Here is a 25607-nt window from a genome sequence, read left to right as displayed (position 1 = left end):
GTGGTTTGCCAGTGCCTTCCCCAGTCATCTTCCCTTTACCTTCAGCAAGCTGGGTACTCATTTCACCGACCTCGGAAGGATGGAAGGCTGAGTCAACCTTGAGCTGGCTACCTGAAACCAACTTGCGTCGGGATCAAACTCAGGTCATGAGCAGAGCTTGGGCTGCGGTACTGCAGCTTACCACTCTGTGCCACGGGGCTCCTGAAGAAGAAGATGAAGAAGACACACCTCTTTTTTAAAGTTCATAATAGGAAATGCAACTTCTGGGTAGTGAATCAGTAGACCTTTGAGTACTTCGTTCTGGGGATGATCTATAAGGGAGTCAGCTCTCTCCAGTATGCCCTGCTCTGACCTCTGCTGACTGCTGTTGATGCTGAAGTAGGTGGGATTCAAATATTTACTGACAGGACAAAGTCAATATGACAAAATATATGGAGCTGTCACCCAGAATGGCGGTCCCATGTTGTCTTCTCCCCTACCGAGCCACATCTGGCTCAGTGTGCTCTATGTCCTCCTCATGCCATTAGACTGTGATTGCCCCTCTGCTGTATCATTGACTTGAAACACTTGCTCTGAACAGCCTACTTTATGGGTTAAGGAGGCACCAAACCAAATTCAAGTTTGCAAACAGCGAAAGAAAGAAAGAAAGAAAGAAAGAAAGAAAGAAAGAAAGAAAGAAAGAAAGAAAGAAAGAAAGAAAGAAAGAAAGAAAGAAAGAAAGAAAGAAAACCACCACCCTCGACGTGCATTATCAGTATCTGAATCCACAGCGGGTTATTACGGGAAGCAAATTTTGTATGGACCCCTTCTCGGCTCAGAGGGACAAAGGGCATCTTTATGATGGGTGTTTCCTTTCCTCTTAGATCGGGAGGCAGGAATTAATATTTAAATTTTTTCCTGGCTTCCTAGGGTAAACACCCCCTATAGCCAGTTCTATTTCCTGCCTTGATCGGGAGAGCAGCCTTTTGCCGCTCTCAGCTACTAAGGATATAGAATACCGAGCCTTACTTCTAATCTTTACTTCTAATCTTTACTATCTAATTCCTAATTTCTTGTTCCTGCTATTCTCTATACTATTATCTTTAATAGACTTTCCTGGGGTAGTAGGAGATAAATTTATTTAAAAGGGATCCCTTCCCGCCAAAACAAAATGGCGGATCGGCAGAACGACAATTATATTGTCCCGGCCGATTTGGATCCTAGCCTGTTATCGGCTATGCCTCATGCATCCGAGGCCATCCAACCTTCTACAAGTCAGCAAATTGACTTGAAGGTAAAGAACAAAAGAAAAAATATTACAAGTGGCAGCGGCAAGCGCAAACGAGCCGTCTCGGCCAGCAACAAGCGCGCAAAGCGCCTCATTGAAACAGTCCGCTCAGTAACCGCGCCGCAACGAAGTGCAAAAAAGATAGCGGTGGCAAACGGCGCGAGGAGTTCAATGGAGGCTGCTGCTCCTTTTTCAAATTTAATTCAGGTGCAAAGCCAGGAGTATGGCGGCTCGCCTTCGCCTAACAGCACTCTGGCTCCAGGCGTGGAACGCGCGCCAGCACCAGACGCCCACTCCCTGCGGACTCACAGGGAACGGGCACAGCAGGCTGGGGGCTCGCCTTTGCCTTGTGCCTCTTCGTCCCTAGGTGGCTCGCCTACGAATCAGGGACGACTAGTAGCGGTGGAGACCTCATCTGATGGTAGGATCTCCCTTCCCATTCTGCAGGACGGAGGTTTAGCCTTCTTAAGAGCAGAGTTATCATCCCTTATTAAGGACGCCTTTACTGAAGACTTGAGAGCAGCACAGCCCGCCCCTGCATAGAATTTCCCTATACAGGGTCCCCCAAGCCAGGGTTATTGCAACCTGCATCCCCATCCTTACCAACCCGTTACAGGCACTAATTCTGGGGCCTCATATGGGGAGGGTAAATGGCCCACTAAAGCAGCTCTTAAAGACAGTTCTGTTCTACAGACCATGCAGGGGAAAGAGGGGGACGATTCTGTATATTCAGGGGATGATGACAATGACGGGGAAGATGAATTCAGTTCTGATGGAGAGGACTTTATTGAACAGCCTAAACAGTTCAGGGTATTCTGCACAGAGGAATTTCCTCTATTGTCAAAAACACTAGCTGCCCTAGAGCTTTCAGATGACTCTGAATCCCTGAACCCTCAGAGTAAAAAGGGTAGCAAAGAGTTTTTTCACATGCACGATACCCCTGACAGAGTGGTCCCAGTACCAGAATATTTTTTGTCCCTCATGAAGTCAGAGTGGGAAAAACCCATGGATTCAAAACAGTGGCCTATAACATCTAGAAAGTTCTACAACTTAGAACAAAACACTTCAGACCTACTCAAGGTACCCCCGATGGAATCACCGGTTACTGCACTCCACACATCAGACCTAGTTACTGAGGAAGATCAGGCCTTAATTAGGGATCCAGCTGACAGAAAGGCAGAGCTAGCCTGCAAAAAATCACATGAAGCCTCAGCAATGGCAATTAAAGCCAGTAACATCAGCATTGGTATCTAGGGCGGCAATAATTTGGGCCAGAAAGGTAACACAACTCATCCCACAAGAAGAGAAACAGGCCTGCGAAGGAGTGTCTAGACTCTTAAGAGCAGTTTCCTTCCTGGCTGACTCAACCTTAGATACAATGACATAAGCAGCTAGAGCCATGGCTACCTCTGCGGCAGCAAGGAGAGCTCTTTCGCTCAGACCATGGCAAGCCACACACAGATCAAAATCGGTCCTAATGGGATTTCCCTATCAAGGGAAAAGACTATTTGGGGATAAATTAGACCCCATTTTAGTGGAAACTAAAGACAAAAAGAAAGCATTGCCTAAGACTCTTCAGAAGGAGTACAAAAGTCAGAACTTTACTCCTTTTCGTTCGTACCATCACTACAAAAATTTAGACCAGACCAACGTAGAAGCCAATGGAACCAGAACCGTGGCTCCTTTCATAGAGGAAGAAGGTTTAATAGAGGTTCAAAATTCTCCACATTTCAGGGCGACAATGGAAATAAACCCAGTCATCAAACAAAACAGTGACGCCACAACACAGCCTGTGGGAGGAAGGCTCAATCTTTTCCAGCCACAATGGTCAACCTCCCACCCGGACCAGTGGGTAATGAACGTTATATCACAAGGTTATCAAATAGAATTTGCCAGCATTCCACCATACAGACTGGTGACTTCACCAGTGTCCAAAAACAAACACGAGCTTCACAGAACATCAGAAGCCATACAGCACCTATTGGAGATCAAAGCTATAGAGATAGTGCCCCTATCGGAACACTCATTGGGAGTCTATTCAGTTTTCTTCACAGTTCCCAAGAAAGACGGAGGATGGAGAGCCATCCTAGATTTGAAGTTTCTGAACAGATTTATCCCTCTGAGACGTTTCCGAATGGAGACACTGAAAACTATAGCAGAGGCATTACGACCCATGGACTTCCTAACGTCCATAGACCCCACAGAGGCATATTTACTCATCTGTACTCATCTACATATTTACTCATATGTACTCATCTACATGCAACACCTTCGCTTCCTGAGGTTTCTTTATCAGGGAGTTCACTACCAGTTCAGGGCCCTCCCCTTCGGCTTAACTTCAGCCCCAAGGGTGTTCAGCAAAGTGCTGGTGGCACTGGTACCCGATCTACGCAAAGAGGGAGTGAGATTATACCCTTACCTCGACAACATTCTAATTTGCGCAGACTCAAAACAACAAAGCATCCAACACAGAGAATTAGTAATAGAAAAGCTGTCATCACACGGATTCCTAATCAATTACAACAAGAGCAAACTGACCCCCTCCCAACGACTGAAACATTTGGGGGTAGTCATAGACACACAGCAAAACAAACTATTTCTCACAGGAAAACAAATCGATCTCATCTCATCCCTAGCCAAAAAGACATACAGAGCACGATCATCCAAACTCATGTCCCTTGCAAAATTACAGGGTCTCATGATATCCTGCATACCCACCATTCAGTGGGCACGTCTACATGCCAGACCCCTACAAGGGCTCCTCAGGCCATATCAAAGGGATATACAAAAGAAAAGGGACCTCAACATTTTACTCACCAAGGAAGCCAAAAACAGCTTACTATGGTGGTCGGACTGAAACAACCTGTCAAAGGGCCTACGGTTCATTTACCCTGTCCCAGAACAGATGTACACGGATGCTTGCACGACGGGGTGGGGGGCAACATTCCATGAGCGTATAGCTCAGGGCACCTGAACCCCCCAGGAACAGAAACTCCACATAAACATCCTGGAGATCAGAGCGATTTACAGGGCCCTGCTCAGCTTCAGGCAACAAGCACAAGGGAAAGACATACTGATCAGGACAGACAATGTAGCCGCAAAGGCACATTTAAACAAACGGGCGGGGGGGTCCAGATCTTCATCACTTCACAAAGAAATTCTTCCCATTCTTCGGTGGGCAGAGATCAATCTAATGTCACTCTCTGCGGAACACATTCAGGGAGCCATCAATACACAGGCGGATTGGCTCAGCAGGGAGACGATCAGCGAAGCGGAATGGTCTCTCCACCCAGATGTCTTTCATGGCATCACACAGAAATTCGGCACACCAATAGTGGATCTATTCGCAAACACGACAAACCACCAACTTCCACGCTATTACTCGAGATACTCACAGGTGGGAGCAGAACAGACGGACGCACTGACGGCTCCCTGGCCCAAGGGGATGCTTTACGCATTTCCGCCCCTACCTATCATATCAAAAGTACTAAGGAGAATAAGGATGCTAAAGGCACACGTCTTATTCATAGCTCCGTACTGGCCCAGACGCCCATGGTTCCCCACATTAATTCAAATGTCAAACAACATCACCTGGAGACTTCCGGACAGACCGGACCTCCTAATACAGGGTCCAATGTGTCATCCAGATCCAAGATGGTACAAAATGACCGTTTGGGTATTGAAAGGAGCAGATTGCTCAGATTAGGATTCTCTGAGGACATAATTAACACCATTCAGGCCGCACATAGACCTTCAACACAGAGAATCTATAACTCAACATGGAAGGCATTCACCAGATGGTGCAGGCTCAAAAACTTCAATCCACTCAAACCACAAACATTGGGCATTTTATCCTTCCTGCAGGAGGGACACAGAATCGGATTAGCCGTCTCCACACTGAAGAGACAGCTAGCATCAATAGCTACCATCGTCCCACGAGTGGCAGGCTATAAGGTGACTAAACACCCTCACATCAAATCATTTCTTAGAGGTATTTCCCTCACCGCCCCTCCTATAAGACACAGGTTCCCCACCTGGAGCCTGCACACAGTACTGACAGCACTTACAAAACCTCCCTTCGAGCCTCTCACTCAGGTAGGGATGAAATGGTTAAGGATGAAAGTCCTATTCCTTACGGCGGTAACCTCAGCACAAAGGGTATCTGAGCTAGGAGCTCTTTCTGTCCGCCCAGGACTTATCATTTTTCACAAGGACAAGGTGGTGCTAAGACATGACCACTCTTTCATACCTAAGTGCAACACAAGGTTTCATAGGGAACAGGACATAATTCTTCCATCATTCTGTCCTAACCCAAAAACACCTTTAGAAAGGACTTGGCACCTAATAGATGTTCGTAGAGCGCTTCACGTGTACATTTCTAGAACAGAGAGTATTAGAACTTCTGAGGCTCTATTTATCAACATTTCCCAACCAAAAAAGGGTAAACCCATGTCAAGAGCATCAATTAGCCGCACCATTTCCTTGTGCATAAAGACAGCTTATATGGAAAGCAAACTTCCCATACCTGGAGGCATAACCGCTCATTCGGTCAGAAGTGCGGCCACATCTACGGCCTTTGATAGACAGGCTACCATAGAAGAAATTTGCAAAGCGGCCACATGGTCTTCCGTGTCTACATTCGTTAGGCACTACAAACTGAATATCTACTCGTCATCAGATGCCGCCTTCGGCAGGCGAGTTTTACAGAGTATTTTGCAGGACGTCTAACCCTCCCAGGGCGGGGACTACTCTTGTATGTCCCATCATAAAGATGCCCTTTGTCCCTCTGAGCCGAGAAAGAGCCTTGGCTACTTACCGTGAAGGCTTCTTCTGCTCAGAGGGACGAAAGGCATCTTGCCCGCCCAGATGTCCATCAGTGGTTACATTCTAGGTACAGTTCAAGGTTTTTATTCGAAGTTTGCAGTTCATAAAATTCTATTTACTATTTAACGTTGATTGTCACGTTTCTTAGCTTTTTCCTACTAATCTTGTAAGGCTTGGAAAGTTTTGTAACTGGCTATAGGGGGCGTTTACCCTAGGAAGCCAGGAAAAAAATTAAATATTAATTCCTGCCTCCCGAGCTAAGAGGAAAAGGAAACACCCATCATAAAGATGCCATTCGTCCCTCTGAGCAGAAGAAGCCTTCACCGTAAGTAGCCAAGGCTCTTTTCCTCCCGTCTCCTCCCCAACATTAAGGGTACATCACGGTCCTACCCTAAAGAATTCTGTCGTGGGCCGTTAAATGCATGCTTACAGATTTAATCTACTTTTAAAAGCAAGAGTGACTGGCAAATGACCCAGTTAGGAAAAGTGCTCAGCCTAATTGGATGTAATCATTGTTTGGTGGTGTTTGCTGCTGTATGTCAGACCGACATCTCTTTCTATCTTGCTGAATTTAAGAGCAGGATCCAGCAGCATTGGCATCTGCAGATGGGCACAGCATTTGGGAATCTTAATTTCATTAAAGTTTGAACAGTGAGAGGTATTTCCCCATCGACTCCCGGCTATGTTAGCACTAGGCTTTTCAGCTGGTTTTTATTTGAGGGATAGGAAGGGTACAATAAAGGAGGTATATTGTGTGTTAAGTGCCATCAAGTCGCTTCCGACTCATGGAGACCCTATGAATTGATATCCTCCAAAATGTTCTATCATTAACAGCCTTGCTCAGATCTTGCAAACTGAGGGCCGTGGCTTCCTTAACTGAGTCCATCCATGGTGCTGAGTTGTTTTCTGTTGCCCCAGAAGGTCGGACCAGAACCAACGGGTTGAAATTAAATCAAAAGAGTTTCCGTCTAGACCAGTGGTTCCCAAAGTGGGCAGTACCACCCCCTGGGGGGGTGGGATTACCTAGGGGGGCACTAAGAGGCATGAGGGCAGCGGGGGGGGGGGTGCTAGAGGTGTGCCCCTTCTACTGTGTTGTTCACTAATTTACAACAGGTGGCACCATGCTGGCAAATCTGGTGGAAACTATCAGAATTTTTTCCCCAGACTTTGAAGAGCTGGTACCACTGGATCAAGTTCATCAGTTTTGTTGAATAAATTTCAACTAAAAAAGTTTTAATTTGATTTTGAATAGATGTGCAATTAATTGTTACAGTTTTGAAATTTTATCATTATTATTTTCTTTAGTGAGTCACTCAAACCTTATTTTGAATAATGCTTTTTATAGGATAGAGTAAGGGGGCGCTGGGGTTGAGTTTGTGGAACCGAGGGGGCAGTGGCCTGAAAAGTTTGGGAACCACTGGTCTAGACATTAGGAAGAACTTCCTGACAGTTAGAGCGGTTCCTCAGTGGAACAGGCTTCCTTGGGAGGTGGTGAAGCTCTCCTTCCCTGGAGGTTTTTAAGCAGAGGCTAGATGGCCATCTGTCATCATTGCTGATTCTATGACCTTAGGCAGTTCATGAGAGGGAGGGCATCTTAGCCAACTTCTGGGTGTGAAGTAGGGGTCACTGTGGGGGGGGGAGGTACTTGTGAATTTCCTGCATTGTGCAGGGGGTTGGACTAGATGATCCTGGTGGTCCCTTCTAACTCTATGATTCTATCTCATCATGGGTCTTCCTCTATTCCTGCTGCCTTCCACTTTTCCTAGCATTATTGTCTTTTCCAGTGACTCTTGTCTTCTCATCATGTGACCAAAGTACGTCAGACTGAAGTATGTACTGCTCTTACAGAGCAGAAGTTACATAGCAGTAGTTTTTCATGTGAACAAATTTGTAATCACTTTACCTCTTCTCCTAAATGGGGGCGGTTTTGAAAATTATTAGAATAATAACATGTTTATTGAATCACCCTTACCAACAACATAAGTGAATCAGTAATTATGTAATTCCTCAGTGAGAGTACAACACAGGGAAAGATAGCTGCTCTGCCTCTCTACTAACAAGCCTGCCTGTAATTCCTCCCGGAGGCACCTCTGTGCTTGTACATCTGGTAGACCAAGTGGCAAACGGCACCTTGCAGAAATTCAGATCCTTCCGGTCCTTCTATATTCAATCGCGCTTCCCTGGGTTTTGATTGAGAAGGGTCTATGTTTGCCTTTCCCTCTGTTTCCTGGCATGAAGGGTGAGATGAAAATGTACCAGATAGATAGATTTTTGCAATCTGCTCCGGAGAGCAGTTTACACAGCTGTCCGAAACATTTTGATGACTGTCTCTTTAGTCACATTGCATAGTCTCGGATACCTCCTTAAATAACCCGCCCTCAAGGATAGCTCTCTGTACCTGTGGGAGCAGCTTGTACCCATCTTCTTGTCTCCGTCTGCTGCAGACCCAACCAATCTGTGTGTTTGTTCAGCGCGCATTGACTGCAAGGCAGCACTTGTACGTGTGGTAATTTGCACATTAACAAGGTGGTAATTATGTTTTTATCACATCCTTACGACACTACCCACCAGAAAGCCCTAGCTGATTAATGAGTAGCATATATTTAGTCTGTGACCCCTGCGTTCTGAAGTTGTTATACCTGCATGCTGTAAGTTATGCGGAAAATAGTACATTCAAGCATGTGCGATTTTTGTTTTATTCCTTGAAATGGTCTTTAGAATGGCAGCAGGCTTGAAAAAATGGGAAACAAGGCCGGAAAGTGTTTCTATTAAGGCTATAAAACCAAATGGATCTAGTATCTATGTTCCTCTTGTACATAATAGATACAGTTTCACAGCATTTTTCTTCCTGAAAAGCACAACGGCTACTGCTTTTTTCACATTACCCAACTGATTTCAAGCCAGCATTTATTGCATCCGCGGATGTCCTGAAGCGTTAATCCATACTCAAGTCAATACGCAGTGCTTTGTGGGCGCATTTTGGTATCCGCGATGAGTTGTTACACAGGGACGTTCTTTTTCGCATGGTTGTGGTTCGGGAGCTCGCCAGCCCACCTCTCAGGCATTTTGTTTGCTTTTCCTTTTCAGACACGGAAGTGCGGGCTTTCCCCGTCCTAATCAGCGACCAGAGCGAAATTGTGGACACCAACGGAGCAGGAGATGCATTTGTGGGAGGTATTTAATCTTTGTACTGACTGCTTTCTTTGGAAGTTTTCCTCTCCCCTATTAGAGAACTTTCTTCTATTTCAGTGGTTCCCAAAGTAGGCAGTACCACCCCCTGGGGGGCGGTGGGATCACCTAGGGGGGCACAAAGAGGCAAGAGGGCAGCAGGGGGGCACTAGAGGTGGGCCCCTTCTACTGTGTTGTTCACTAATTTACAACAGATAAAGCTATGGCACCATGCTGGCAAATCTGGTGGAAACTATCAGAATCTTTTTTCCAGACTACCACTGGATCAAGTTCATCAGTTTTGTTGAATAAATTTCAACTAAAAAGTTTTAATTTGATTTTGAATAGATGTGCAATTAATTGTTACAGTTTTGAAATTTTATCGTTATTATTTTCTTTAGTGAGTCACGCAAATCCCTATTTTGAATAATGCTTTTTATAGGATAGGGTAAGGGGGCGCTGGGGTTGAGTTTGTGGAACTGAGGGGGCGGTGGCCCGAAAAGTTTGGGAAACACTGTTCTATTTCAAGCACAGAATGTGAACTGGTTCTTTCCGAGCGTTTCGTTTCCATCGTGAGATTGTGTTTTAATGGACTGCTAATTCTCCCAGGAAGAAGTGTGTTTAGGGCCTTTAAAGATAATATGCTATTATGCAGCTTCCGCATCGTTTTCACGAGATTAATTGTATCTGTCAAAATGTTGCATAAACAAGTGGCATCAAATATGCCGTGTGGTGTGCTCAGAAATCCCTCCCGGCTTTAAATTGTTAAAGTGTTGCTGTTCTTTTAAACAGGTTGCAGTGAATATTAAAGAGTATGTAAATAACTAAGCATAATGTTTGAACTATATGGGTTTCCCCCGCCCCCATTCTTAACACATCTGTTTCCTGGACTGATGGTGTGCACATACAGAAATAGAAGGAGTTAACTTTTTACAAAGTCAGAATTAGAGTAACATCTGCCGCTACTTCATATTCATTTACACTACTTTTGTTGTTGGGTTTTTTTTGGTGGAGATGAGGTGGGGGGGGAGAGAGGATGTTATGTCTGTCTTTTTTCTTGTTCAGCATCCAACAAACCCCAGTGTTTCTTCAAAATCCTCTTTTTGACTGCCATGTTTGTGCAGCACAGTGATCTATTAGAAGAAAAAGAGTTGGTTTTTATATGCCGACTTTCTCTACCACTTAAGGAAGAATCAAACCGGTTTACAATCATCTTCTCCCCATCCCCCACACACACAACAAGCACCTTTCCCTTCCCCTCCCCACAACAGACACCCTATGAGGTAGGTGGGGCTGAGAGAGCTCAAAGAGAGTTGTGACTACTTAAATTGTGGAGCCCAAAACTGGACACAGTATTCCAAGTGAGGTCTGACCAATGCAGAATACAGTGGTACTATTACTTGCTTTGATCTAGACACAATACTCCTATTGATTCAGCCCAGAATTGCATTGGCCTTCTTAGCCGTCATATCACACTGTTGACTCATGTTCCGTTTGTGATCCACTAAGACTCCCAGATCTCTTTCACACGTACTGTTGTCAAGCCAACTCTCTCCCATCTTGTACCTGTGCCTTATGTTGTTTCTGCCTAGGTGAAGTACCTTACACTTCTCCCTATTGAAATCCTTTTTATTGCTTATGGCCCAGCTTTCCAGTCTATCAAGGTCATTCGGAACTCTGACTCTGTCCTCTGGGGTATTAACTAACCCTCCCAACTTGGTGTCACCTGCAAATTTGATTAACATATCCTCTATTCCATCATCCAAGTCATTTATACAAATATTAAGGTTACACCCTTCTAAGTTCATTGGAGAGCCAGAGTGGTGTAGTGATTAAGAGCGGTGGTTTGGAGCAGTGGACTCTGATCTGGAGAGCCAGGTTTGATTCCCCACCCCTCCACATGACCGGTGGAGGCTAATCTGGTGAACCAGGTTAGTTTCCCCACTCCTCCACATGAAGCCAGCTAGGTGACCTTGAGCTAGTCACAGCTCTTTTTGAGCTTTCTCAGGCCCACCTACCTCTCAGGGTGCCTGTTGTGTGGAGGGGAAGAAGAAGAAGAGTTGGTTTTTATATGCCAACTTTCTCTACTACTTAGGGGAGAATCAAACCGGCTGACAATCACCTTCCCTTCCCCTCCTCACAACAGACACCCTGTGAGGTAGGTGGGGCTGAGATAGCTCTAACAGAGCTGTGACTAACCCAAGGTCACCCAGCTGGCTTCAGGTGTAGGAGTAGGGAAACAAATCCAGTTCACCAGATTAGCCTCCACCGCTCATGTGGAGGAGTGGGGAATCGAACCCAGTTCTCCAGATCAAAGTCCACCACTCTGAACCACTACACCACACTGATTGTACGCTGGTTTGATTCTTCCTTAAGTGGTAAAGAAAGTCAGTGTATAAAAAACAACTCTTCTTCTTCTTCATGGAAGTCAATAGTCTTGGAAGGGTGTAACGCTGTTTAGGGCTGTGCTCTCAATCTCTGCATCTCTCTTACGTCTGAGGCCTGTCTCCAACCAAGCCAGTGGGGTAGGGTGGCCAGTTTCCAGGTGGGGACTGGAATTCTCCCAAAATTACAACAGCTGTCCAGATTACAGAGATCGGTTTCCCAGAGCCAGCATGGTGTAGTGGTTAAGAGCAGCAGACTCTAATCCGGAGAACCGGGTTCGGTTCCCTACTCCTCCACATGAGGATGGACCGGGTTGCTTTCCCCACTCCTACGCATGAAGCCAGCTGGGTGACCTTGGGCTAGTCACATCTCTCTTAGAGCTCTCTCAGCCCCACCTACCTCACAAGGTGTCTGTTGTGGGGAAGGGAAGATGATTGTTAGCTGGTTTGGGACTCCTTAAAGGTAGAGAAAATCGGGGTATAAAAACCATCTCTTCTTAATTCCTTAATAATATGTTGCATGTCTAATATGCTTTGGACATGATGTGACAAGTAAGTGGTCTGCAGTTAGGTTCCCCCCAAAAGGGGGGGGAAACAAAACTTAACCCTGTAAACAGAATTAAGTACCTAGAAGGTCAAGCAAAAAAAAAGCTAACAAGAGGCCAACAATATAATTAAAAGCTAAACCATTAAATAGTTGTCTAAGTACATATAAATTTAATACAAGTTAAAACCAAATGGTGCTAATGACTCATATGGTCTTGAGTTACCTTCTCTGCATGCACTTTTAGTTCTCATGCGCTGGTCGCATGCTTTCGTGGCAGCCTGACGCAGGTGGGTCATACAGCTTGGCAATAGGAAACTTGTGAGCATCTGCAACAGTGATGAAGAAAGCATTTTGTGTTCATTGTCGTCCAAGACCCACCAGGCTCAAATTTCAAGAACTGGCAACCTTACATACAAGTTCCCTCTACATTTTATACCCTCACCCAGTCTGCCTGGTCAGGGCACAGTGTGTGTGTTTATGTGGGGATTTCCCAGTGCACAAGTTGTGCTATAATTAGTGCTGTAAGTATTCTATGGTTGTGTGTAAGCACATAGAGGGCGCAGAACTCAGCCCTCTGTACCGTGTGGTATTAGCACATCCAGCCTTTGACACTGCTAGCCAAAACATTTCTGTAAATGAAAGGAGAATGAATGAAAGCCACTCACGTGGAAGCTTGGGAAATGTGGAAACTGTTGCCATGAAAATTTGCAAAGGGCAGCTTAAGGCCACTTGTGGTCTTATGGTCTAGTGGTTAAGAGTGGTGGACTCTGATCTGGAGAACTGGGTTTGATTCCCCACTCCTCCACGTGAGCAGCGGAGGCTAATCTGGTGAACTGGGTTTGTTTCCCCACTCCTACACACGAAGCTATTTGGGTGACCTTGGGCTAGTCACACTCTCTCAGCCTCACCCGCCTCACAGAGTGTCTGTTGTGAGGAGGGGAGTGGAAGGTGATTGTAAGCCGGTTTGAGTCTCCCTTAAGTGGTAGAGAAAGTCGGCATATAAAAACCTACTCCTACTCCTTCTCCTCTGCAGAAGCAGAGAACTTGGCTCCCAAAGCGCTTCAAAATGTGTAGCCCCTTTTCATAGTCAGATTGCCGTTCCAGAAACAAATGCAACTTTCGAAATAAGGGATGAAATCTACTCTCAGCTTGGCAAATCCACCAGGCAGTTTGTGTGTGTGTCCGTGTGTAGAATTTAATGGCTTATGTAGTGGAAGACCTTGCAAAGACACACAGATAGATCCTCTCTCTGTACTCTGGAAGAGGCTGAGATAGTGCCGTGTAACAGACAGATCCAGAGATCTACACAAATAGATTCTGATAACAAGGGGCCCGCTTAAGTGTGCGGCTTGCGCAACGAAAACCTGGAGAAAAGATGTGCTTGCTTTATTTGGAAACACAGTGGCTGTAAGGACTGTCGCTTGTTTAAAAATAGATTGAGAGTTCTGTAGAAGGCAGTGCTGTTTCTGAAGAGAGGGGTGGAGATGTCGGTGGGAGCTCTGGATATAGGTATAGACCTGGCTGTATCTGATATCTGGTGTGTGATGGTATTTGGCAGCCTTTGATAAGTAATTACAGCTCTCCGAATTTCTACTATGGATTTAGTATATATACAAAATAAGGGACCCCTAAAAAGAAAAGCCCCGTGACGCAGAGTGGTAAGCTGCAGGACTGCAGTCCAAGCTCTGCTCACGACCTGAGTTCGATCCCTGCGGAAGTTGGTTTCAGGTAGCCGGCTCAAGGTTGACTCAGCCTCCCAAGTCTGACCATTCAAAATGTCCCAATTTGGGGAGAATTCTGAATCTTCCGTTCTCTCTCTCCTCACTCTTTCCCTGAAATGACGTTTGAAAAAGGACAGCTAGATGTGGACGGTTGCGCCGCAGCCTTGAAATATGCCCCCGAGACGATCCCGGTTCCAGGGGATCCGTCATTGTTTGTCAGGAGGCTTTGTCTACAGTCCACATTGCCTTGGATTTCTGTTCCAAAATTTATCTTCATGAACAAGGGAGAGGGGGAAGGGAAGGACGCTCCAACCATCATCTCTGTCCTGCCAAATGAAGATAAATGTGGGAGCGATCCACTGATTTGACTCCCGGTGCCCTGTCAGTCGCAGTCTTGATATAAATATTCCATTTTCATATCATCGGCGTTTGATTGACGGCCTGTTTCCCTTCTCTTCTTCAGTGCTGCCGTTCCCAGAGCGGTGTTTGCTGGCGTAAGACCTGGACTTTCCAATTATAAAAGTCTGTCTTCGCTTGGAAGGGAGTGACTTCCGGAACCCTCCTCCCGCTTCCCACTCCACCGCTGGGCAATTTGTGTCACTCCTCACCCACCAAGATAAATGCTGCATCTCCCTCCCTGCTTTTATGAGATCACTCCATCTCTGTAACTGGCCCTCCATAAACGATATTGCCAAATTATATGCTTTCAGTAGATTTTTCTCTGTCATGTTTTGAGGATCCTCATTATTCTGATACACAGCACTATTTATTTTTGCATAGAATGTTACTACCATTTAGAATTCTACCCTTTAGAAATCTGACCACATTTAAAAGCAATAGAAATGTAAATATTTTTTTAAACAATATTAAATATTTTTTTAAACAAATTAAAATATTTTTTAAACAATAATCTAACAGGTCATCAGTATCAAGGTACGTGTGGCATACTTTGTGTTGTGGGTATCTAACAGCCTACAGAGCGCACACAGTTCTGGGTGTTTTCCTGCCTCTTACCCCAGGCGCATGCAGTGAGGGCTGGTTTGCGCTGTCCTATACAGTGGCGCAGAGGGGTAAGCTGCAGTACCACAGTCAAAGCTCTGCTCACGACCCGAGTTTGATCCCAACGGAAATCGGTTTCAGGTGGCCGGCTCAAGGTTGACTCAGCCTTCCATCCTTCTGAGGTCGGTAAAATGAGCACCCAGCTTGTGTAGGCGACTGTGGAAGGCTATGGAAAACCTCCCCATAAACAGTCTCCCTAATAAACGTCGTGATGTGACGTCACCCCATGGGTCAGTAGTGACCCAGAGCTTGCACAGGGCACTACCTTCACCTTTAGAGAACCCCATGACACAGAGGGGTAAGCTGCAGTACTGCAGTCAAAATCTCTGCTCACGACCTGAGCTCAATCCCAACGGAAGTCAGTTTCAGGTAGCCAGCTCAAGGTCAGCCTTCCATCCTTCCAAGGTCGGTGAAATGAGTACCCAGCTTGCTGGGGGTCAAGTGTAGACGACTGGGGAAGGCCATGGCAAACCACCCTATAAACATAGTCTGCGAGTAAACGTTGGGATGTGATGTCACCCCTTGGGTAAGTAGTGACCCCGTGCTTGCACAGGAGACGACCTTTACCTTTATTCAACTAGACCACTTCAAGATGTTAAATGGTTGCATGGTTGAATGTTCCCCTATGGGAAAGTTCATTGCACAAGTTCATTAGCAGGGGAGGGATCAGCCTACCCTTCTCCCTAGTCTTTCTGCAGGGATTTTTAAAATCCTGTCCAGACACCTTTCTTCTTCCACACATGCTCATCTGCTATGAGCCCTCTCTTTCCCCTTTCCCTGTTTTTGGCATGGTCAGCCACCCTTATCTTCTTCCAAACCTGTGTCTTAGGCCACCTCGTCTTTCCTGCACTTTCTTCTTCCACACATGCTCATCTACTATGAGCCCTCTCTTTCCCCTTTCCCTGTTTTTGGCATGGTCAGCCACCCTTATCTTCTTAGGCCACCTCGTCTTTCCTGCACTTTCTTCCATCAGCGGGACATCCCCTAAACCAGGGGTGTCAAACATAAGGCCCCCGGGCCAAATCCAGCCCCTTGAGAGCTCTTATCCAGCCCACAAACCAGCCGAGGCAGCCACCCCCACCCCAACTCTCAATCTGGGCTGGCGAGGCATGGCCTGGCCCGACCAAGTGACATTTATGTCATACCCGGCCCTCGTAACAATTGAGTTTGACACCCCTGCCCTAAACCATCCTCACTCTTGCTGTTTTTGTCCTGAACCACCTCTTGAGTTTTGGTTCGTCTGTAGGCCACGAGTCTTATCGTTTCTGGGCAGTCTTTTTGGACATTGTGGGTTCTAAAGAGCTGCGTAGTAGGGGGATTTGTGGATCTTCAAGTCTCGATGGAATTACGTAGTAAGTATGTAATAACAACGTTCCCGCTAGGCTAATTAGATTTATTAACGTGGGTGAATGCAGTTGCAGGCACCCGAGAATAATGGCTAGCCCCCTTTGGCCACTAAACTGCTGGCGGATGAGCAATTTCTGACCTCTTCATGTTTTATTTCTTGCCCCCGGATGACTAGAAAGAGCACCGTTTGACTTCTAAGAGACAAATCAGTGGTGAGTGCAGCCAGGAGAGTAACATCCCTTTCTTCTCTCCACCCCCCACCCCACCCCACCAAATGTTAGAAACACTCAGGGGAAAAAAAGGTTCTTCACATGAGTGTTTCTCCCCAAGCCACTTAGGCGGTAGCTCTAATGTTGTGTCCTGATTGCCCCTGGGGGGGGGGCTGCCCCTTTTCTCTGCATTATGTTCATTCTCTCCTCCTCTTTGTCAAATCACCTTCACCACTTACTCAAAGATAACTTTATTCCACTTCCATGAGCTGCGAGACAGTCTTGAATGGAGTATCTCACTCTGCCACTCTTGAGGGTTTCTTTTTTTTTACTATGGTTCACAATCAGTCACTGCTCTCAGCGTTAGTTTTAATTTGTATTGCTGTTCTGAGAGGCACCGTGTTTAGTATTTTTGTGGCAGGAATGCAAGGATGTGTGTGTTTGTGTTAAGTGCCGTCGAGTCGCTTCCGACTCATGGCGACCCTATGAATGAAAGTCCTCCAAAATATCCTATCTTTGGCAGCCCTTTCCAGTGACTCTTGTCTTCTCATAATGTGACCAAAGTACGACAGCCTCAGTTTAGTCATTTTAGCTTCTAGGGTCAGTTCAGGCTTGATTTGATCTAAAACCCACTGATTTGGTTTTTGTTTGTTTGTTTGTTTGTTTGTTTGTTTGCAGTCCAGGGTATCTGTAACACTCTCCTTCAACACCACATTTCAAAGGAGTCTACTTTCTTCCTGTCAGCTTTCTTCATTGTCCAGCTTTCACACCCATACATAGTAATAGGGAATACGATGGCATGAATTAACCTAATCTTGGTGGCCAGTGACACATCCTTACACTTCAGTATCCTTACACTTCAGAATGCAAGGATACTCCTCAATAAATTTCAGCAGCCCACTGAAAAGATCTCCCGCACAAAACGATTGAAATGTACCGGAGCTACGCAGAAACGTGGCTGTGACCTTTAGTGTTTGCGTCTTTGATTCTATGAATGGGAGTTGCAACTATATTGGGACATGAATCTCTCTTCTGACTGGTTGTTCCATGTCTACCCGAGCACTGGTGCGGTTCGCATTGTGTTGCAGCATACCCAAGACCATGAACACATGAAGCTGCCTTATACTGAATCAAACCCTTGGTCCAGCAAAGTCAGTCTTGTCTACTCAGACTGGCAGCGGCTCTCCAGGGTCTCAGGCGGAAGTCTTTCACATCACCTACCTGCCTGGTTCCTTTAACTGGAGGTGCCAGGGATTGAACCTGGGACCTTCTGCATGCCAAGCAGATGCTCTACCCCTGAGCCATGGCCCCTCCCCGACCAGTACCCATATGTTACTACCATAGGTAACACAGTTCAAATGCGCACTGAAGGCAGATCAGGTTTGACTTTTTGAATGCTGCCTGATATCCTCACTGGCTGGTGATGAGGGTTTTCCAATTCAGTTTCAATAATTAACGTAGATGTTTAAATAATGTTCACTGAATTCAATTAATGTTAGCAAAAGAAGAAGAGGAGCTAGTTTTTATAAGCCAATTTTCTCTACCACTTAAGGAAGAATCAAACCGGCTTACAATCACCTTCCCTTCCCCTCCCTACAGCGGACACCCTGTGAGGTAGGTGGGGCTGAGAGAGTGTGACTAGCCCAAGGTCACCCAGCTGGCTTTGTGTGGAGGAGCGGGGAAACAAATCCCATTCACCAGATTATCATAGAATAATAGAGTTGGAAGGGACCACCAGGGTCATCTAGTCCAACCCCCTGCACAACACAGGAAATTCACAATTGCCTCCCCCACACACACCCAGTGACCCCTACTCCATGCCCAGAAGATGGCCAAGGTGCCCTCCCTCTCATGATCTGCCTAACTTCACAAAATCAGCATTGCTGACAGATGGCCATCTAGCCTCTTCTTAAAAACCTCCAGGGAAGGAGAGCTCACCAGCTCCCAAGGAAGCCTGTTCCACTGAGGAGCCGCTCTGTTAGAAAGTTCTTCCTAATGTTTAGACGGAAACTCTTCTGATTTAATTTCAACCCGTTGGTTCTGGTCCGACCTTCTGGGGCAACAGAAAACAACTCGGCACCATCCTTTATATGACATGTAGAAGAGTGGGGAATGAAACCCAGTTCTCCAGATCAGAGTCCACCGCTCCAAACTACTGCTCTTAACCACTACACCACACTGAACCAAACGGACAATCTTCCCCTGATTTCCCCTGTATTTCGTCTCCCTCTCCTCCCTCTGTGACCTCCTCATGGCAGGGAACGGCCTTTTTGACAGCGACCGTATAAATACAAACAACACTAATAGCGCTGAATGGAAGCTGCGGTGGCGGTCAAACTTGGCTGGGAAAAAAGCATTTGATATTTAGCATGTGGTCCTTTTGATAAGCAGCAAACTCAGGGGAGGTGTGTTGTTTTTTTTAAACGTTCTTGGAAAGGAAAAATATTGATATTGAGTAAAAAATATTGACACATTCCAGGCTGTTTGTTCCCGCTTTCTGGTTTCCCACAGCGTATTTTTATAACAACCGTATCGACGGGCCTTTTTACCCTGCTCTCTCTCTCGGTTTAACTGAGACGAGTCGATTTGCTACCGCCGCTTCAAGTGGCTGTTACCGAACAAGCCAGACATCCTAATAAAGCCGTAAATGTGTTTGCTCAAACAGGGTATTGATTTTACTTGGTGAGGGGGGGAAGCGAGTCCTTAGCACGGCGTCGGTTGTGGACGAGCTAAGCGGCAGCCTTTCTTTGTGGCCTGTGAGGAACCCGCAACGCTGAGGAGGAAGCAGGAGCGCCGCTCAAGAAGGCCCCCGAGATCAGCAAACTTCTCTGGGGTGGGGGAGAGAAAGTTGTCCTGTAACTAGACGTTACTGAAACGTTCCTTTCCTGGCATCCGTTTGTGAGGCGAAGACCCTCACTTGTTAAATGTGTTACCTCCAAAGAGTGGAACTGTTGAAGGAGAATCATAGAATCACAGAATCATAGAGTTGGAAGGGACCACAAGGGACATCCAGTCCAACCCCCTGCACAATGCAGGAAACTATCTCCCCACACCCCCAGTGACGCCTACTCCATGCCCAGAATATGGCCAAGGTGCCCTCCCTCTCATGATCTGCTGGGGTGGGGTGGCATTTTCTTCCTGTACACTGCATTGGTCAGGCCGCACCTGGAGTACCATGTGCGGTTCTGGGGGGCCTCACTTAAAAATGGGTGTGGACAGAATGGAGCGGGTGCAGAGGAGAGTGACGAGGATGATCAGGAGCCTGGAGACCAAGACCTATGGGGCAAGGCTGAGGGAGGTGGGAATGTTTAGTCTGGAGAAGTGGAGGTTGAGGGGGGACAGGATCACTCTCTTGAAGTATTTGAAGAGCTGTCCCTTAGGGGAGGACAGGGAGTTATTCCTGTTGACAACAGAGGATAGGACTCGCAATAACGGGTTTAGACTGCAGGCGGAAAGGTGCCGGCTGGATATTAGGGATATTTTTTTACAGTAAGAGATGTTTGACATTGTGACTGGACCAAGGTCACCCAGTGAACTTCCATGGCAGAGTGGGGATTTAAACCTGGTTCTCCCAGATCCTAGTTCAGCACTAACCACTACACGACCCCCGTCTACATGGACGGTACCTGCATATGTTGGGGGCGGGGCATTTGCAGCAGTCACTGTTTGGAAGGCAATCCTCTTCTCTTGCCTGTGTGGGGTCCTCGCATCCCCACCTGGTAAGGGTCTAAGGTAGGGTTTGGCCCCTGGAGGTTGAGCACCAATAAGGGTTCTGAGCAGAGCAGCAGTCTGCTGTAACAGTATTTGTTCTCATAAGAACACAAGAAAGGCCATGCTGGATCAGACCAAGGTCCATCCAGTCCAGCAGTCTGTTCACACAGTGGCCAACCAGGTGCCTCCAGGAAGCCCATAAACAAGACGACTGCAGCAGCATTAACATAAGATCCAGCCATGCTGGATCAGACCCAGGCCCATCAAGTCCAGTGGTCTGTTCGCACAGTGGTCAACCAGGTGCCTCCAGGAAGCCCACAAACAAGACATCTGCAGCAGCATTTATCCTGCCTGTGTTCCACAGCACCTAATACAATAGGCCTGCTCCTCTGATCCTGGAGAGAATCGGTGTGCATCATAACTAGTATCTGGTTTTACTAGTGGCCACGGATAGCCCTCTCCTCCATGAACATGTCCACTCCCCTCTTAAAGCCTTCCAAGTTGGCAGCCATCACCACATCCTGGGGCAGGGAGTTCCACCATTTAACTATGCCTTGTGTGAAGAAATACTTCCTTTTATCTGTTTTGAGTCTCCTTCTTGGCTGTTGGTGGAAAATGCCTTCTTTCTCTCTCTAGTTCCCATCACCAGAGTCCTTCGAGTGGGGATTTGAACCTGGGTCTCCCAGACCCTAATCTCCCACTGTAACCGCCTCACCGCATTGGCTCTCTGCAATCCTGGATGTTGTTCTATTGACTTGGTTAATTGACTTAGTTGATGCATGGTTGATGTTGCATCTCGATTCTAATGATACAAAATCAGATGCCAACTCCCATCCTTAGTAATACTAATATAATACATTTTTATTTAGAGTGGTGAGGCTTTGGATTGAGAAAGGCAAGTCTGCTAGGATTCTTGGCTGCTGCAGGCGGCATCTGTTACAAAATTAAATCCCAGAAGTTGCATCCCGTTGATGTCCATCCATTTCTTCTCAGTCTGTGACGGTGACTCGTCTGGTGCAAATTCTGGGCGTCTGCTTTGCGAAACCATCTCAATTGCACTTGACCGGCCTGGAAGGCATCCCATCAGCCATGCCGGCAAGTCTGAAAGACTTCCAGAAATCATAGCACCGTTTGCTTTTCAGCTGGGAGAGGAGTGAATATCACAACCTCACCTCTGCAAATGGCACATGGCTGGCTGTTGTGAGCAGCTGTTTCCACCCGGCGTGATGGGCACTGCCAGGAAGACCATAACAAGCTGGCAGTGGTATGTTCCTATTCAGAATACTTGCCTCTCTTTTTAAGCAAACACTGCAGTACACATTGTGCAGGTAGTTTTTTTTCCAGTGATCTTTTATGAAGTACACAAAATCAGAGCCTTATTTCATTAATCAGTTTAGGCTTTTCTTAGCATATTAACACGCATTTGAGGAAGCAGGTTAGAAACTGCAGAATGTATTAAATATTATGTGATTTGGAGGAAGGTTTTCTTTGTTGAGTTTGACAAGTGCCAACAGCTCTCTCTCTCTCTTTCTCTCAAAATCTCATTTATTTGGCTTAGGCCTTTAAAAAAAAAAGTTCTTCCCATTTTAGCCAAAAAGCAAATGTCCTTTGACAGCAATAAAAAAAGGTAAAGGTAGTCCCCTGTGCAAGCACCGGGTCATTCCTGACCCATGGGGTGACGTCACATCCTGACGTTTACTAGACAGACTTTGTTTACGGGGTGGTTTGCCATTTCCTTCCCCAGTCGTCTACCCCCAGAAAGCTGGGTACTCATTTTACCGACCTCGGAAGGTTGGAAGGCTGAGTCAACCCTTGAGCCGTCTACCTGAAACCGACTTCCGTTGGGATTGAACTCAGGTCGTGAACAGAGCTTTTGACTGCAGGACTGCAGCTTACTTTTCTGCACCACGGGGCTCTCTTTTGACAGCAATAGCAAAACAGGTTTTCCCTGCCAACTTGGAAGGCTTTAAGAGAGGAGGTAGACATGTTCCTGGAGGAGAAGGCTATCCATGGCTACTAGTCAAAATGGATATTAGTCATGATGCACACCTATCCTCTCTCAGAAGAGCATGCCTATTAGGTGCTGGGGAACACAGGCAGGATAATGCTGCTGCAGCCGTCTTGCTTGTGGACTTCTTAAAGGCACCTGGTTGGCCTGTGTGTGAACAGACTGCTGGACTTGATGGGCCTGGGTCTGATCCAGCATTGATTTTATTGACTGAAATGTTTGCATGCTGCCCATGGAGTGGTATTCATCCCCCTTTTCAGTTGTGATGCTTGTCTGGCTATCATTGGCTGCCAGAAACACCATTGGACACAGACATCTGTTATTTTAGGAGCTGCTGTCTTGGAAAGCTCAGCTTCCACTCAAAACGCTCAGGCACACCTTGCATTTTAAATCTGATGAATGGGAAGAGCTGCCCTTTGCTTTCCCACCAGGTTCTCTCCTGATTTTTGCTTTTGATGTCTGTGCTCGCAGTCTTCCCTTTGTTTTTCCATTCCATACGAATTTGTTAATTTATTTTTGCCAGTCTTTTAAAATGTTTTCTTTAAGCAAAATTGGTAAAAAATTAAACAAAAAATTCAGTCTGGGGAGTACATTCATTTTGATGGTCGATATTCTACCGAGCCATGAAATGTTGAGTCTGGACCATCTGTTCAAATCTTTTATCTGTTTCTTTCCACACTCTGAGGTAATTATTTTGAAAGAGTGTATTGTTTGAAGAAGCAATACATATACCCAAATATTTAACTGGATCTTTGGTGATCTGCTAGTTAGTTATTTCTGACAGAAATAACCAATCTTGCCTTTGTTGACATAACAATTTTGCATTAAAAAAACCCCCTGCTGTTAAGGATAATTTGATTTATTTATTTGATCATAGCAGACCCTCGCGCCATTTTAAAATGATGGCTAATTGAGCCTTTTGTTTCGGTAGGGGGTGGTTATTAATGAGACGCCTTAAGTGAAGAGGGTTTGTTACCTTCACAATTCACAACATCCAGCTTCATACAGGTGCATCAAAGCCAGTCAAAATGGCCACTATGAAGTTGCTCTCTTGGAGGTGATAAGTTTCCCTCTCTGTTGGAAATGCTAGGAAGCAGAGAAGGCACCATTGGCTTGAAAGGTATTTTGCTATTGACAGGGCCCCAATTCTCCAGGGGGCCCCTTTGTCGGTTGGCGCCCTCCTCCACTGAGAGGAAGAGTCGGCCAGGCATATTCCCGGATATTTTTTTTGGCGCTCTCACCTGTAACACTCTCCTTCCCTCTCACCCCTCCAGGTTTCCTCTCCCAGCTCGTGTACGACCGGCCACTGACGGAGTGCATCCGTGGCGGAAACTACGCCGCCAGCGTGATCATAAAGCGTTCCGGTTGCACCTTCCCAGAGAAGCCTGACTTCCGCTGATGTCGGGGGGCCCTGAGAGATCGAGAAGGGGATCTCCGCCTCCTTCTCCCCATCCTCCCCCCTCCCCGTTACCCTGCATCGAGGCTTCTGTACTTCTATTCATGTTTATCTCTGTTCCGACAGTCCTTTTCTTCTCCCTGACACAACAGCGACTTGCATGTATTAAATTAGAGGTCGTGCCACCCAGCGAGGTTCCGTTCAGCCCCGGTACTTAGTATCCCCTCCTCCCGCACCCCATCACAATTCCCAGGAGTAGCACTATATGAAAGTACCCCAGCTCCGATCTAGCCGTGCTTGCGTAGTATATTCAGCTTTGCTTGCCTAATCCAGGTGAGAAAAAAATTAAATTCAATTGGTATGAAATTGATTTAATTGACCTTGCACCAGTTTAAGCACTGGTGCCGTTTTCGAGGAGAATTGTATTCCCCCACCCCCACCCCAGTGATTCTGCATTCACATGCAGATGTTGGGCTCAGTCCTCCTTCCATTGTGAGGCTGAGGCCTTGTGGCTTGGAGCCATCTTACCAGCTTTAGGAACTGTTGGAGCAGGCCTCTCCGCGTGCCTCATCAGGATAGGGCCCTGCAGGGCAGAACCAGGGTCTTTTGGCGGCACGAGCAAGGCCCAGAGTCTGCCACCCTCCCTTGCCTCAGAGGACTCGAGGGCTGCATCTCAAAGGACAGACTCGTGTGAAAAGGAAGTACAGAAATATTCATGCAGGGGATCTCATCAGGATATGCCAAAACGGAAACTTTTACTTCAACGCACAGTTTTAAGACGACAGTGTACGCCATGTATAAGTAAGGAATCTTCTGGATTTTATTTGTATTACAGTATTCAAGGGAGGGCGTTCTGAAAAATGCCATTCATTTGCTTTACTATGTAATTTGATACTGATAAATAAAACAATTGTTATACAGGAGTTCTCTGGCTTTTCCTTTGCGTTGCTTTCCCCTCGAAGGACAAGAGGTCAGTGGGAAACAATAGAAAGTGCCGCGGGAGGGGGGGGGGCAGTTTGACTGGATCCTTAAGAGGGCTTGACCTCAGCATGTTAGAAGAAGGCTCACGTTGACCTGAAAATGGATCCTCCAGTTGAGTAATTGGTTCCTAACCAAAAGTAATGACTACAGGAGAATTACTCAACTTTAAGGTTGACAACGAGGAAATTGAAATTGTTCCAGACTTTCTATTGCTTGGCTCCATCATCAACCAAAAGGAAGACTGCAGCCAAGAAATCAGAAGGAGATGGAGACTGGGAAGGGCAGCCATGAAGGAGCTAGAAAAGATTCTCAAGTGTAAGGATGTGTCACTGGCAACCAAGATCAAGTTAATTCATGCCATCGTATTCTCTGTTACTATGTATGGGTGAGAAAGCTGGACAATGAAGAAAGCTGATAGGAAGAAAGATTCTTTTGAAATGTGGTGTTGGAAGGGAGTGTTACGGATACTGTGGACGGCCAAAAAAACCAAATCAGTGGGTTCTAGATCAAATCAAGCCTCAACTGACCCTAGAAGCTAAAATGATTAAACAGAGGCTGCCGTACTTTGGTCACATTATGAGAAGACAAGCGTCACTGGAAAAGACAATCATGCTAGGAAAAGTGGAAGGCAGCAGGAAAAGAGGAAGATCCAACAAGAGATGGATTGACTCTATAAAGGAAGCCACGGCCCTCAATTTGCAAGTTCTGAGCAAGGCTGTTAAAGAGAGGATGTTTTGGAGGGCATTGATTCATAGGGTCGCCATGTGTTGGAAGCGACTTGACAGCATTTAACAAAACACACACACAACCGTTTTTGGTACGGTGACCCACAAGTCCAAGTTTATTTCCTTATTTGTGAGAATAAGGCTGACCTTAATCTGGCATTGCCCGGGGCTGAGCTGGTATTGACTCCAACCTGCTTAGAGACAAGAACTGTGAACTGTGTTGTTATGCTTTGATGTAACTTATTGGCAGAAAGCCCAGT

At 46.3% G+C, this 25607-nt stretch overlaps 1 protein-coding gene across 1 annotated transcript in view; it reads left to right on the top strand.

Moving 5' to 3' along the window:
* The window catches only part of ADK (adenosine kinase), a 269577-nt gene extending 245926 nt beyond the window's left edge, over positions 1-23651 (top strand). The window contains exons 10-11 of the mRNA XM_056849134.1: positions 9179-9265; positions 23520-23651. Of these exons, the coding sequence (XP_056705112.1) occupies positions 9179-9265; positions 23520-23644 (212 nt within the window). The 3' untranslated portion in view covers positions 23645-23651. The remainder of the gene's footprint in view (positions 1-9178; positions 9266-23519) is intronic.
* Positions 23652-25607: the final 1956 nt, after the last annotated feature.

The sequence above is a fragment of the Euleptes europaea genome, chromosome 4, assembly GCF_029931775.1.
Source record: "Euleptes europaea isolate rEulEur1 chromosome 4, rEulEur1.hap1, whole genome shotgun sequence".
Taxonomy (NCBI): domain Eukaryota; kingdom Metazoa; phylum Chordata; class Lepidosauria; order Squamata; family Sphaerodactylidae; genus Euleptes; species Euleptes europaea.
Note: the sequence above shows the minus strand (reverse complement) of the source record. Positions and strands in the feature narration are given on the sequence as shown.